At 40.9% G+C, this 15,425-nt stretch overlaps 1 protein-coding gene across 6 annotated transcripts in view; it reads right to left on the bottom strand.

The window, feature by feature from the left end:
- Positions 1–15,425, bottom strand: part of plxnb2b (plexin b2b) — a 523,354-nt gene that overhangs the window by 128,001 nt on the left and 379,928 nt on the right. For all 6 annotated transcript variants that reach the window (XM_061969610.2, XM_061969615.2, XM_061969611.2 and 3 more), the window contains one exon: positions 5,802–5,928. In XM_061969610.2, coding sequence (XP_061825594.1) covers positions 5,802–5,928 — 127 coding nt within the window. The remainder of the gene's footprint in view (positions 1–5,801; positions 5,929–15,425) is intronic.

Raw genomic sequence — 15,425 nt, 5'->3', positions numbered from 1 at the left:
ATTATTATGCCTAATTTTGTTGTGATGCCCCGCTGAAGGCATTAAACAATATAACAAGGTTTACTAAAATAAGAGAACAACTTCAACTCAAGTTACGGAAAAAAGTCCCAACATGACACTGCCATATTTATTATTGAAGTCACAAAGTGCATTATTTTTTTTACCATACCTCAAAACAGCAGCTTGGAATTTGTACATACATTACATAGAAACTAGTAATTGATGAAAATGAGTACAATTAACTGTTAAAGGTTAGTACTATTAGTGGACCAGCAGCACGCACAATCATATTGCTTACGGACTGTATCCCTTGCAGACTGTATTGATATATATTGATATATATTGTAGGAACCAGAATATTAATGGCGGAGGGAGGTTTTTTGGGTTGGTGCACTAATTGTAAGTGTATCTTGTGTTTTTTATGTTTATTTAATAAAAAATAAAAATAAATAAATAAACGATACCGATAATTTCCGATATTACATTTTAAAGCATTTATCGGTCGATAATATCGGCAGGCATCTCTACTTAAATATGATTATAAATGTGTTACATTTTCCTTGACTTCAGAGTGTAAAGCAGAGATTAGATGAGACACAAATAATTATCATGATAAGAACATGCAAATCATAACAATACATCATTATTACTATGATTATATTAGCAGTAGTGCATCGAATGGGGGTTAAGCCTTTAAAACCTAGTGACGCCTCAGTTTCTAACTTTATCCGAGTGTCTTTGAACGCACCACAGCTATGGGCAACGAGATGCAAAAGTCAAACTTGTACATAACTTTCTCATATGATGCCACAAAGAGATTTATTGTATTCTAGACATATACATCCTATTTCATTCATGTCCCAAAGGGTCAGTGCTGTGAGTGACAGCTTAAAGGTGAGCTTTGATGACATTGTGACGTCTGTGTCGAGCGAAGTGTTCTAAATTAGCTTTGCGCTATCCAGGTGAAACCAACCATTTTGTATTTTTGATAGATGGGTGTAGTTGGTCTTAGACCAGGAGTGTCAAACTCATTTTCATTGAGGGCCACGTTGCAGTTTTGGCTGCCCTCTGAGGGCCGGCTGCTTGTAACATTGATAAAGGAAACATACATGTATAAGGATTACCCACATGATATTGTCACTCGATTACCTATGCAATTGATTAGTAAATGTATTTTTTACCTACCGTATTTTCCGGACCATAGGGCGCACCAGATAATAAGGCGTACTGCTGATGAATGGTCTATCTTTGATCTTTTTTCATATATAAGGATTGTAGGGCGCAATAAAGGAGTCATATTATTATTATTTCTTTCTAAATTTAAAACACTTCCTCGTGGTCTACATAACATGTAATGATGGTTCTTTGGTCAAAATGTTGCATAGATTATGTTTTACATAATCTTCGAGCCGCTTTTTGACAGTCGCTTCCGGATGAGCCGTTTTATAGGCGGTCTTATTTACGTGGCTCACCTTTGGCAGCGTCTTCTCCCCGTCATCTTTGTTGCAGCAGTGTAGCGTGCAAGGACGGGAGTGGAAGAAGTGTCAAAAGATGGAACTAACTGTTTTAATGACATTCAGACTTTATTTAAATCAATCTCCTCATCCGGAAACAACAACACAGGAAATGTGTCCCGTGAAAAAACGTCCGACCGGAACTCTAATAACTAAAGTTCCTCCGGTAAATAATGTAAACTCACTACACTGGTATTTTTTTGCGCTTTCATGGCGAGTTTACTGACAGATATAAGTAAGAACTTTACACTACTTTGTCCGATAATGGCTTTTTTGCCGATATCCGATATTCCGATATTGTCCAACTCTTAATTACCGATACCGAAATCAACCGATACCGATATATACAGTCGTGGAATTAACACATTATTATGCCTAATTTTGTTGTGATGCCCCGCTGGATGCATTAAACAATGAAACAAGGTTTTCCAAAATAAATCAACTCAAGTTATGGAAAAAAAAATGCCAACATGGCACTGCCATATTTATTATTGAAGTCACAAAGTGCATTATTTTTTTAACATGCCTCAAAACAGCAGCTTGGAATTTGGGACATGCTCTCCCTGAGAGAGCATGAGGAGGTTGAGGTGGGCGGGGTTGGGGGGTGGGGGGGGTGTATATTGTAGCGTCTTGGAAGAGTTAGTGCTGCAAGGGGTTCTGGGTATTTGTTCTGTTGTGTTTATGTTGTGTTACGGTGCGGATGTTCTCCCAAAATGTGTTTGTCATTCTTGTTTGGTGTGGGTTCACAGTGTGGCGCATATTTGTAACAGTGTTAAAGTTGTTTATACGGCCACCCTCAGTGGCCTTGCATTCACTTGTGTGTGTGAAAAGCCGTAGATATTATGTGATTGGGCCGGCACGCAAAGGCAGTGGCTTTAAGGTTTATTGGCGCTCTGTATTTCTCCCTATTATTCCGTACAGTGGCGTTTTAAAAGGTCATACATTTTACTTTTTGAAACCGATACCGAAAATTTTGAAACCGATGCCGATAATTTCCGATATTACATTTTAAAGCATTTATCGGCTGATAATATCGGCAGTCCGATATTACGGGACATCTCTACTACTTTATATTAGAAATGGCAACAGCAGCGGATGAATGTCTCATAACAAGAAGATAGAGAAAAAGAAGAAGCTTATTGACTACGGTGTCGGCGCGGATTACAAAGGCGGACATGCGCAATTTTTCAGGATTTATGCTGGTCCCACATACAGATCAGCAGGTACCAGAAGGTAAGAAAAGTTGCTTTTGTATAATATTGCGAAACAAAACGAAAGATAATATGTCTGATCCTATACACACACCATAAAAATACTCCTTTGTTGAAGCACTTCAAACGATACAGCCTGCACTTATCTCTTATGTTTGACTGACATCTACTGGTCACACGTATCATTACACCATGTACCAAATAAAATTGCTTCGAGGTGGGTAAGCTCAACCAAACTTATTCCTTACATTAGGCGCACTGTCGCGGATTCTAAGGGCGCCTTATAGTCCGAAAAATACAGTACACTGTAAGAAAAAAATCTGTGGATTTTGCGGTCAAAAAAATGGCAGAATTTTACAGTAAAATTGTTACAATCTATTTTACTGTAAATTTCTGGTGATTGAGCTGCCAGTTTTTTGTTAGTTTTTTTGCATAAAAAATATGGTTGCTGTTTTCACAGTGTATTACTGTAAGTGTAAAAATGGTACCATATTTTTTTTCTTACGGTAGGATTCTGAAGCTGTTTCAAAAAAAAAAAAATATTGTCATGTTTACAATGGATAACTTGCTTCGAAATCATAAGGCTAAGTAGATAACTACGTATGTTTTTACCCCAAAAATGTTTCGAACATATGATAATATAATAATAATATGAATGATAAATAAATGGGTTGTACTTGTATAGCGCTTTTTTACCTTCAAGGTACTCAAAGCGCTTTGACACTACTTCCACATTTACCCATTCACACACACGTTCACACACTGATGGAGGGAGCTGCCATGCAAGGCGCTAACCAGCACCCATCAGGAGCAAGGGTGAAGTGTCTTGCTCAGGACACAACGGACATGACGAGGTTGGTACTAGGTGGGGATTGAACCAGGGACCCTCGGGTTGCGCACGACCACTCTCCCACTGCGCCACTCTCCCACTGCACCACGCCGTATATGATAATAGTAATCTGTTGCATTACGAGATAGATAAAGTTTAAAAGATCTATTATTGCATGCAGTACATGTCTTTTTTTTCCTGTAAAAAAAAAAAAAAAAAAAGACAAAGATAAATTACTTTATTGATGCATATTATTTCTAGGCTTTTACGGGCCATTCAAAATAATGTGGCGGGCCAGATCTGGCCTTGAGTTTGACACCTGTGTCTTAGACATTCTTCTTTTGATTCAAGCGGCCTCATTATTGAACTTTTACAGCAGTATTATTTAATTTTGTATAAATTTCATATCTAAATGGCAAAAAAATAAAAATTAAATACTTACCCTCGGACTTTGACGCCCCTGGCTGTAGCACACACACGTTAGCAACACTACTAGCATTGATTGATTGATTGAAACTTTTATTAGTAGATTGCACAGTATAGTACATATTCCGTACAATTGACCACTAAATGGTAACACACGAATAGGTTTTTCAACTTGTTTAAGTCGGGGTCCAAGTTAATCAATTCATGGTAATAGCATAGCTGTTCATAACTTTTATGGACAGAATTTCTAGGCGCAGTCAAGGCGTTGAGGGGATCTGGTTTGGTGGCTGCAGGATTAGGTCTCTGCTTTTTGCAGATGATGTGGTCCTGATGGCTTCATCTGGCCAGGATCTTCAGCTCTCGCTGGATCGGTTCGCAGCCGAGTGTGAAGCGACTGGGATGAGAATCAGCACCTCCAAGTCCGAGTCCATGGTTCTCGCCCGGAAAAGGGTGGAGTGCCATCTCCGGGTTGGGGAGGAGATCTTGCCCCAAGTGGAGGAGTTCAAGTACCTCGGAGTCTTGTTCACGAGTGAGGGAAGAGTGGATCGTGAGATCGACAGGCGGATCGGTGCGGCGTCTTCAGTAATGCGGACGCTGTATCGATCCGTTGTGGTGAAGAAGGAGCTGAGCCGGAAGGCAAAGCTCTCAATTTACCGGTCGATCTACGTTCCCATCCTCACCTATGGTCATGAGCTTTGGGTTATGACCAAAAGGACAAGATCACGGGTACAAGCGGCTGAAATGAGTTTCCTCCGCCGGGTGGCGGGGCTCTCCCTTAGAGATAGGGTGAGAAGCTCTGCCATCCGGGGAGAGCTCAAAGTAAAGCCGCTGCTCCTCCACATCGAGAGGAGCCAGATGAGGTGGTTCGGGCATCTGGTCAGGATGCCACCCGAACGCCTCCCTAGGGAGGTGTTTAGGGCACGTCCAACCGGTAGGAGGCCGCGGGGAAGACCCAGGACACGTTGGGAAGACTATGTCTCCCGGCTGGCCTGGGAACGCCTCGGGGTCCCACAGGAAGAGCTGGACGAAGTGGCTGGGGAGAGGGAAGTCTGGGCTTCCCTGCTTAGGCTGCTGCCCCCGCGACCCGACCTCGGATAAGCGGAAGAAGATGGATGGATGGATGGTAATAGCATAGCTGTGTTAGCTACAGTGCTAACATTAACCCTAACAGCAACAACATGCTAGGTTAGCTTTTTTGCTGCAAATAAAGCTGTCAGTCCGCTACAGAAGCAGAAGGTGTAGGTTTGATTCCCTACTCAGTGGCCTAGTGGTTAGAGTGTCCGCCCTGAGATCGGTAGGTTGTGAGTTTAAACCCTGGCTGAGTCATACCAAAGACTATAAAAATGGGACCCATTACCTCCCTGCTCGGCACTCAGCATCAAGGGTTGGAATTGGGGGTTAAATCACCAAAAATTATTCCGGGGCGCGGCACCGCTGCTGCCCACTGCTCCCCTCACCTCCCAGGGGGTCATCAAGGGGATGGGTCAAATGCAGAGGACAAATTTCACCACACCTAGTGTGTGTGTGACAATCATTGGTACTTTAACTTTAACTTGAGCACTAATTGACATTATGACTAGTGATGTCCAACACACACTTAACGGGATGACAGGAGGACAAACGCAGAAACTTCTCTCCTCTCCATCTTTAGGCGGGGAGTGTCAAGCAGGTCAGTTATAATAAGCCGGTTTGGTATTTTGTGCACGGATCGATACCAAGCAGGGATGAAACTCTGAGCCATCCACAATAGAAACAGTTTATCATGCTGCTGTAGTCAAGCACAAAGAGATTGGAAAAGAAGACGAAAGAGGAGCTCTCTACCTTCTGGCTCTTCTTCCAGGAGAGGTTGGACGGGTAGAAGGAGACAATTTTGACACATTGCTGCCTGGGGCTCCACAGCCAGCCATTCTTCTCCTCTGCCCGCCGGCACTCAGACCTCCTGGTGCACCTGCAGACGCAGCGGGAACATTTTCAGCTTCTGTTCCACATTATTCCAAAGCATAAACAAAGACTGACACATTTCTACTATGTATTGTTATAAATAATCTTATTAGCATCTCAGCCAACCTGTGCTCGCCATTATTGATTGACGCAACAACCCCAACTTTCGGTAACTCAAAACAAGTGCTATAAAACTGGAAAAACGTGTCAGCATATCATGTTTCACAGTGATGAACTTTTTTTTTACACATACAAGACTGCAAAAATGTAACTCAAAACATTGCCTGTACACTTTCTTAAATGTTTTACAATTTAACTTGACACTAGAAAATGTATTATTTTACCGTTTGCAAGTTGCGCCAAGTTGTATTATTTTTAGGACAAAAATATAACAAGAACACCGCCTGCTAATGTATGTTACTAATAGTGGTTTAACACGACATAAACAAATATATTTATATATTTTTTCACAATTCTTAAATCGGGGGTCAGCAACCTGTGGCTCTAGAGCGGCACCCTGGTGGCTCCATGGAGCTTTTTCAAAAGTGTATGGAAATTAGGGCTGAGCGATATGGCCTTTTATTAATATCTCGATATTTTTAGGCCATGTCACGATACACGATAAATATCTCGATATTTTGCCTTAGCCTTGAATGATGACTTGATGCATATAATCACACCAGTATGATGATTCTATGTGTCTACATTAAAACATTCTTGTTCATACTGCATTAATATATGCTAATTGTAAACTTTCATGCAGAGAGGGAAATCACAACTAAGTTAATTTATCAAAACTGTATTTATTAAACAGTGGCACAAACATTCATGTCATTTCAAAACAGAAAGTGCAAGATTGTCAGAGACATTTTAAAACAGGCTATGAGTGCACTTTTGTGCATGATGTCACTAAGATGACATATCAAAACTACACTAAATTAAAGTGCACTTTTTGTACAGAACGCCACTGCGATAGTTTAAAACAAATAAAGCGCACTTTTGTGCATGATGTCACACAAGATATTTCAATAACTGTCAAATAAAAATGAGCTGCATAATAGGAAATCAAATAGTGTACTGTATGTCCTTCACTATGTGGTAAGTTACTGCAGACGTTATCTCCTTCTGTTCTTGACTATTTTTTTCATACGGTGTTGATGTGGAAATGGTTGCTTGGGCATTTTGTTGGTGTGGCACCGAACGGAGATGTTGACATGCGGAGTAAGCACTCTTCATTCTCTAGCAGGTGACTTTTCAAATTATGCTACACATTAGCAGTAATGCTACTTTTCGTAGCAACGCTTTAGCCGCATACTTGACATATTACTGTTGTCTGTTCAACATTGCCCCGCTTGAAGCCAAACCACCGCCAGACGATGGACCCCGTGCTGTTTTTCTTGGGAATTAATTCTTCCTTCATTTGTTACCAGGTTGGTACCTTCTTACCACTCTGCCTGTCTTCGTACCTGTCTGCTTCGCGAGGGCGTATGACGTTGCACGTATGTGACGTATGTAAGAAAGTGCGCTTGTTTTATCTCTCTGTGAGAAGCAGAGGCAAGAAAGAGTGAGAAGAGCCTCTAGTGCAGGGGTCTCAAACTCAATTTACCTGGGGGCCACTGGAAGCAGAAACTGGATGAGGCTGGGCCGCAAGAAAACATTTCTTAAAAAAATCTAACATGCACTTCTTTAATGAATTCACCTTTTTTGAATGGCTATCCCGCCCTAGCAACATACTTGCCAATCCTCCCGATTTTTCCGGGAGACTCCCCCGAATTTCAGTGTCCCTCCCAACAATCTCCCGGGACAATCATTCTCCCGAATTTTAAGGGCGTGCCGTGATAGCACTGCTTTTAACGTCCTCTCCAACCTGTCGTCGTGTCCGTTTTATCACCATACAAACAGTGTGCCGGCACGGTAAGTGAGTGCAAGACATACTTGGTCAACAGCCATACATGTCACACTGAGGGTGGCCGTATAAACAACTTTATCACTGTTACAAATAGTTAGGGCTGCAAGGTGTTCTGGGTATTTGTTCTGTTGTGTTTATGTTGTGTTACGGTGCGGATGTTCTCCCGAAATGTGTTTGTCATTCTTGTTTGGTGTGGGTTCACAGTGTGGCGCATATTTGTAACAGTGTTAAACTTGTTTATACGGCCACCCTCAGTGTGACCTGTATGGCTGTTGATCAAATATGTCTTGCAGTCACTTACGTGTGTATACAGAAGCCAAATACAACATGTGACTGGGCTGGCACGCTGTTTATATAAGTTGTAGAGGGCGCTAAAGGCAGTGACATCACGGCACGCCCTTAATATTGTTGTTTGGGTGAAGACATTCGAGAGAATGGTTGCCCTGAAATTCGTGAGTCTCCCGGAAAAATCGGGATGGTTGGCAAGTATGACGCTGTCAAGCGCCATTCATATAAAACTTGCGGGCCGCACTAACATTAAATTTTCATATAAAGGTGCGGGCTGCAAAATAACATCTCGCGGGCCGCAATTGGCCCGCGGGCCGCAATTGGCCCGCGGGCCGCGTGTCTGAGACCCCTGCTCTAGTGTAATGCCCGCAGCTAAAAGCAACTGCGTGAGAATGTATACTCGAGTATCACGATATTGTCATTTTCTATATCGCACAGAGACAAACCCGCGATATATCGAGTATATTCGATATATCACCCAGCCCTAATGGAAATGGGGAAAAAAATGGGGGGAAAAATATATTTTATGTTGTAATATGGTTTTTGTAGGAGGACAAACATGACACAAACATTCCTAATTGTTAGAAAGCTTACTGCTTAATATGTTTGTGTTTATACTTCACTTATGAGAGTATTTGGTGAGCGCCGTTTTGTCCTACTAATTTCAGCGGCCCTTGAACTCACCGTTGTGTTTATTTACATGTAGAACTTTCTCAGACACTGCTACAGAAAAACGTGTTTTATGCCACTCCTTTGTCTCATGTAGTCCACCAAACATTTTATACTCTGCGTGAATGCACAAAGGTGAGCTTTGTTGATATTATTGACATGTTATGGAGTGCTAATCAGGCATATTTGGTCAATGCATGACTGCAAGTTAATCGATACAAACATGCTATTTGGGCTAGCTTTTTGTTTTTTAGTTTACGTATATTTGAGCTCATTTAATTTCCTTTACTTATGTTAATTTATATTTGTATGTCTCATGATACATTATCTGTATGTACTATTGGCTGCATTTCTGATAGTTGTTAGTGTGCCATGTTGTTCCAGACTACAGCAAACGTTAGCCAGCTTGCAAAGATTGTAATAAATCCATTAGAAGAAGACAGCCTGATGTTTCCTTTAACCAGGACACACACATCTATACCTCATTTCCAGGAGTTATCTCACCCTCTGAGAAGTTTTACTAATGTTTTCCAATGTTGTAAAAATGTGTAGAATAAATATTACATTTCAACATTTCTGTCAACGAAGATTTGCGTCAGCCTGCGACAATTAGTCATTTTGATAGTAGGCTAATATAGCTAATATAGACACTTCATGTGTTGCTATCATTATAACAATCATATAAGTCTTTTATTTTTTTGCGGATCCAGACAGATTACCTTTTTTGTATTTTTGGTCCAATATGGCTCTTTCAACATTTTGGGTTGCCGACCCCTATCTTAACTATACAAAATCAAAACTGCTTGTCAGTCTGAAGAATTTGTCTGGGGTTCAGGCTTTAATGTAAAAACAATTGTGAAATTTGTATAGCTTGTTCTTCCTTTTACACTTGTATGACAACTAAGAATATTGTAATATTTACTTTAAAACGGTTTTATTATGTGTACAGTTAATTACTTTTACACTTGTATGACAGTTAAGAAAGTGAATTAAACCGCAGCCTGGATAGTTAGTTAATGAAGGTTTGATTACGGTGACAGCTGAGCCTTGGAAAATACTATTTTCAGACCATAAGGGGCACTGAAAATCCTTTCATTTTCTCAAAAATACACAGTGCGGCTTAAAACCCGGTGCGCCTAATGTACGGACTAATTGTGCTTGTGCGGACCAACCTTGAAACAATATTATTTGGTAAACAGCTGCAGTACATGCAGAATGCTGCTGCTCGAGTCCGGACTGAAAGCAGGAAATACGACCACATGAGTCCAGTGTTTAGCTTCCTGTTGCTCAGAGAATAGACTTTAAAACAGCTCTGCTTGTGTACACGTCTTGTACCAAAGAACATATCTGACAGGTTAGAACAATCTCCAGCTCTGAGAACCTCAGGGACTGGTCTCCTGCTGCTGGTGCACAGAATCAGGACCAAACATGCTGAAACTTCGTTTCAGTTTTATGCTCCTAAAATCTGGAACAGTCTTACTGAAGATGTGAGACAGGGCCTCAACCTTCAAATCCAGGCTGAAAACACTTTTTTATTGATTTGCGCATATGACAACTGAAAGTATTTATCTACACTATTTGATTGATTTTAATTAATTATGATTCTTTTTTTGATTTTAATTTTAATTATGCTTTTATATCTTTTTTTTTTGCTTTCTTTTAATCTTCCGTGTAGCACTTTGAATAGCCTTGTGCTGTATTAATAAAATTGCCTTTCCTTGCCTACATGGTGTAATGATAAGTATGACCAGTAGATGGCAGTCACACATAAGAGATAAGCGTGGACTGCAGGTTGACTGACGCCTGTTCAATAAATGACGCTAGCAAGTACAGGTTAGAAAGCAACACCAAAACGTTGATGTTTCATTGAGAATATAGAACATTACGCATGGCGCACATTAGTACGACTTTGGTAAGCTATAAAGTCGCACCGCTTGATGGATTGTCGGAGCATTACGGCTACTGTAGTCAGACGTACTGTGCTTCAACATACGCTATTATGTTGCATGTATAAGGACCGCAAGATGTGTTTGTTACGTCTCGTCTCGATTACTGTAACGTTTTCGGGCCTCCCTATGTCTAGCATTAAAAGATTACAGTTGGTACAAAATGCGGCTGCTAGACTTTTGACAAGAACAAGAAAGTTTGATCATATTACGCCTATACTGTATATACCTTTATATACCTATGTACATATTTACCTATATATATATCTCTATACTGGCTCACCTGCACTGGCTTCCTGTGCACTTAAGATGTGACTTTAAGGTTTTACTACTTAAGTATAAAATACTACACGGTCTAGCTCCATCCTATCTTGCCGATTGTATTGTACCATATGTCCCGACAAGAAATCTGCGTTCAAAGAACTCCGGCATATTAGTGATTCCCAGAGCCCCAAAAAAGTATGCGGGCTATAGAGCGTTTTCTATTCGGGCTCCAGTACTATGGACTGCCCTTCCGGTAACAGTTAGAGATGCTACCTCAGTAGAAGCATTTAAGTCCTATCTTAAAAATCATTTGTATACTCTAGCCTTTAAATAGACCCCCTTTTTAGACCAGTTGATCTGCCATTTCTTTTCTTTTCTGCTCTGCCCCCCTCTCCCTTGTGGAAGGGGGGGCACAGGTCCGGTGGCCATGGATGAAGTGCTGGCTGTCCAGAGTCGGGACCCGGGTGCACCGCTCGCCTGTGCATCGGTTGGGGACATCTCTGCGCTGCTGACCCGCCTCTGCTTGGGATGGTCTCCTGCTGGCCCCACTATGGACTGGACTCTCACTATTATGTTAGAGCCACTATGGACTGGACTTTCACAATATTATGCTAGACCCACTCGACGTCCATTGCATCCAGTCTCCCCTAGAGGGGGGGTTGGGGTCACCCACATCTGCGGTCCTCTCCAAGGTTTCTCATAGTTATTCACATTGACATCCCACTGGGTTGTGAGTTTTTCCTTGACCTTATGTAAGATCTGAACCGGGAAGTCGTTGTGGCTTGTGCAGCCCTTTGAGACACTTGTGATTTAGGGCTATATAAATAAACATTGATTGATTGAAAATGGCACCTATTAGCAGACATTATCTGGCGTTGTTACGCAATATTAAGTAAAACCAACTTTTCTCACCCATTGGTACCTGCTGATGTGTATTTGGGATCTGCATAAGTCCTGAAAATGTGCGCGCACCCGCCTTTGTAATAATTATCTTATTTTTCTACATCTTCTTGTTGTGGGGCATTCATCCTCTGCTGTTGCCATTTCTAATACAAAGTAACGTACAGTTGTAACTTGTGTCTGTCAGTAGACTCGCTATGGAAGCGCAAAAAAACTACCGGTACAACAACGAAGACGGGGAAAAGACGCTGTCCAAGTGGAGGCACATAAATAAGATCGCCCACAAAACGGTGCATCCTGAAGATGGTCAGAAAGGGGCTTGAAGATGATCTGTAAAACATAATCTATGCAACATTTGGACCAAAGAAACACCATTACATGATATGTAGACCACAAGGGAGTGTTTAAATTTAGAAAATAGAGTGAAAATAGACTCGCATAGACCCGCTCATCGGCAGTCCGCTTTATAATCTGTTATAATCTGGTGCGCCCTATGGTCTGAAACATATGGCACAATTAGTTCTATTATTTGTAAGTAGGAAAAATATTGTTTTTTATAATAAACTTGTATTTCTAATGTATAGTACTTACATATTCATGTACAGTTGGCATTATTATGCTGAAGCTTTAGAATTCAAGCAGAACTAGCCTGACACGTCTAATTAATTAATGCTCCAATTAATGCCTTTATTGAATTAACTGCCAAGTCTCATGTAGCTGTTGGGTGTGCAGTAATAAAAAGGTAAAATAGTTTCAATTGTTCCTTAAGGACTTTATAAATGACTAAACATTTGTAAACATTCAAAAAAATCCAGGTGAAACTCAAACAATGAGAATATCAAGCAACGGTTTGTTTGTATCAGCGATTAGATTTACAAACCCTGTTGCCATATGAGTTGGGAAATTGTGTTAGATGTAAATATAAACGGAATACAATGATTTGCAAATCATTTTCAACCCATATTCAGGTGAATATGCTACAAAGACAACACATTTGATGTTCAAACTCAAATTTTTTTTTTTTGCAAATAATCATTAACTTTAGAATTTGATGCGAGCAACACGTGGCAAAGAAGTTGGGAAAGGTGGCAATAAATACTGATAAAGTTGAGGAATGCTCATCAAACACATATTTGGAACATCCCACGGGTGAACAGGCAAATTGGGAACAGGTGGGTTCCATGATTGAGTATAAAAGTAGATTCCATGAAATGCTCAGTCATTCACAAACAAGGATGGGGTGAGGGTCACCACTTTGTCAACCAATGCATGAGCAAATTGTTGAACAGTTTAAGAAAAACCTTTCTCAACCAGCTATTGCAAGGAATTTAGGGATTTCACCATCTACGGTCCGTAATATCATCAAAGGGTTCAGAGAATCTGGAGAAATCCCTGCACGTAAGCAGCTAAGCCCGTGACCTTCGATCCCTCAGGCTGTACTGCATCAACAAGCGACATCAGTGTGTAAAGGATATCACCACATGGGCTCAGGAACACTTCAGAAACCCACTGTCAGTAACTACAGTTGGTCGCTACATCTGTAAATGCAAGTTAAAACTCTCCTATGCAAGGTGAAAACCGTTTATCAACAACACCCAGAAACGTCCTCGGCTTCGCTGGGCCTGAGCTCATCTAAGATGGACTGATACAAAGTGGAAAAGTGTTCTGTGGTCTGACGAGTCCACATTTCAAATTGTTTTTGGAAACTGGACGTCGTGTCCTCCGGACCAAAGAGGAAAAGAACCATACGGATTGTTATAGGCGCAAAGTTGAAAAGCCAGCATCTGTGAGGGTATGGGGGTGTATTAGTGCCCAAGACATGGGTAACTTACACATCTGTGAAGGCGCCATTATTGCTGAAAGGTACATACAGGTTTTGGAGCAACATATGTTGCCATGCAAGCAACGTTACCATGGACGCCCCTGCTTATTTCAGCAAGACAATGCCAAGCCACGTGTTACATCAACGTGGCTTCATAGTAAAAGAGTGCGGGTACTAGACTGGCCTGCCTGTAGTCCAGACCTGTCTCCCATTGAAAATGTGTGGCGCATTATGAAGCCTAAAATACCACAACAGAGACCCCCGGACTGTTGAACAACTTAAGCTGTACATCAAGCAAGAATGGGAAAGAATTCCACTTGAGAAGCTTAAAAAATGTGTCTCCTCAGTTCCCAAACCTGTTGTTAAAAGGAAATGCCATGTAACACAGTGGTGAACATGCCCTTTCCCAACTACTTTGGCACGTGTTGCAACCATGAAATTCTAAGTTAATTATTATTTGCAAAAAAAATAAAGTTTATGAGTTTGAACATCAAATATATTGTCTTTGTAGTGCATTCAATTGAATATGGGTTGAAAAGTATTTGCAAATCATTGTATTCCGTTTATATTTACATCTAACACAATTTCCCAACTCATATGGAAACGGGGTTTGTACAAGGGCAAATTAATACATCACACCGGCTCATAACATGCAACTCAAGATATTTCAAGGCTTCTTTTGATATTATTTTGATGACTAATGCTTAAAAATTATGAAAACCTTGAATTGAAAATGTCAAAAAATGTTGGGTTTTCCTAAAACTGTAAACCATGATCATCAAAATTATAGCAAATAAAATCTTGATATATTATGTGATGAGTTTATATCACATATTAGTTTCACATTTAAAGTCGAATAGCTGACATGAATGGACTTTTACAGCATATTCTAATGTTTGGAGTGTCATCCCCTGTATACTGGTGATGGGTCAAGGCGTGCCGCGTTTGACATTGGTTTTTGTTACCATCATCAATCTTAATGGAACTTAGAAAAAAAAAACTCAACAATAATACATTTAAAAAAATCAAAGGAACTAAGACCAAGGTAGAATTCCGAGTTGTGGGATCATTTTGAATTTATAGCGCTAAATAAGTTAAAAGTAAACTCAGGGTTTCCCCTTAATGTAATTGAATGTGGCGGACCGCCCAACATTTTTATTACCACCAAACCTTGAACACACAACGTCCGACGCTATTTTTAACTTATATTACCAATCTTATGATAACAAACAATGGCACAATTTAAACAGGTTTTACGGGGACGGCGCCGCTGTTGGGAGAGTGGCTGTGCCAGCAACCTGAGGGTTCCTGGTTCAATCCCCACCTTCTACCAACCTCGTCACCATCCATGTGTCCTTGAGCAAGCCCTTGCTCTTGATGGGTCGTGGTTAGCGCCTTGCATGGCAGCTCGCGCCATCAGTGTGTGAATGTGTGTGTGAATGGGTGAATGTGGAAATAGTGTCAAGCGCTTTGAGTACCTTGAAGGTAGAAAAGCGCTGTACAAGTATAACCCATTTACCATTTACCTCCCATGAAAACACTTTCGTCTCTTTGAGTCTTCGCTTCCCTGTCGGACACACAACAACACTTCCTCATTCTCCACCAATCACCTTTCAGGCACGGACGGTGTGTTTATAAACATGGGAAAAACTGACATCAAATCGAAACCACACAGACATAAAAAATTAACATTACCTGGTCATTAC

The sequence above is a fragment of the Nerophis lumbriciformis genome, linkage group LG10, assembly GCF_033978685.3.
Source record: "Nerophis lumbriciformis linkage group LG10, RoL_Nlum_v2.1, whole genome shotgun sequence".
In the NCBI taxonomy this organism is placed as follows: Eukaryota; Metazoa; Chordata; class Actinopteri; order Syngnathiformes; family Syngnathidae; genus Nerophis; species Nerophis lumbriciformis.
This window is presented reverse-complemented; position numbering and strand designations above follow the sequence as displayed.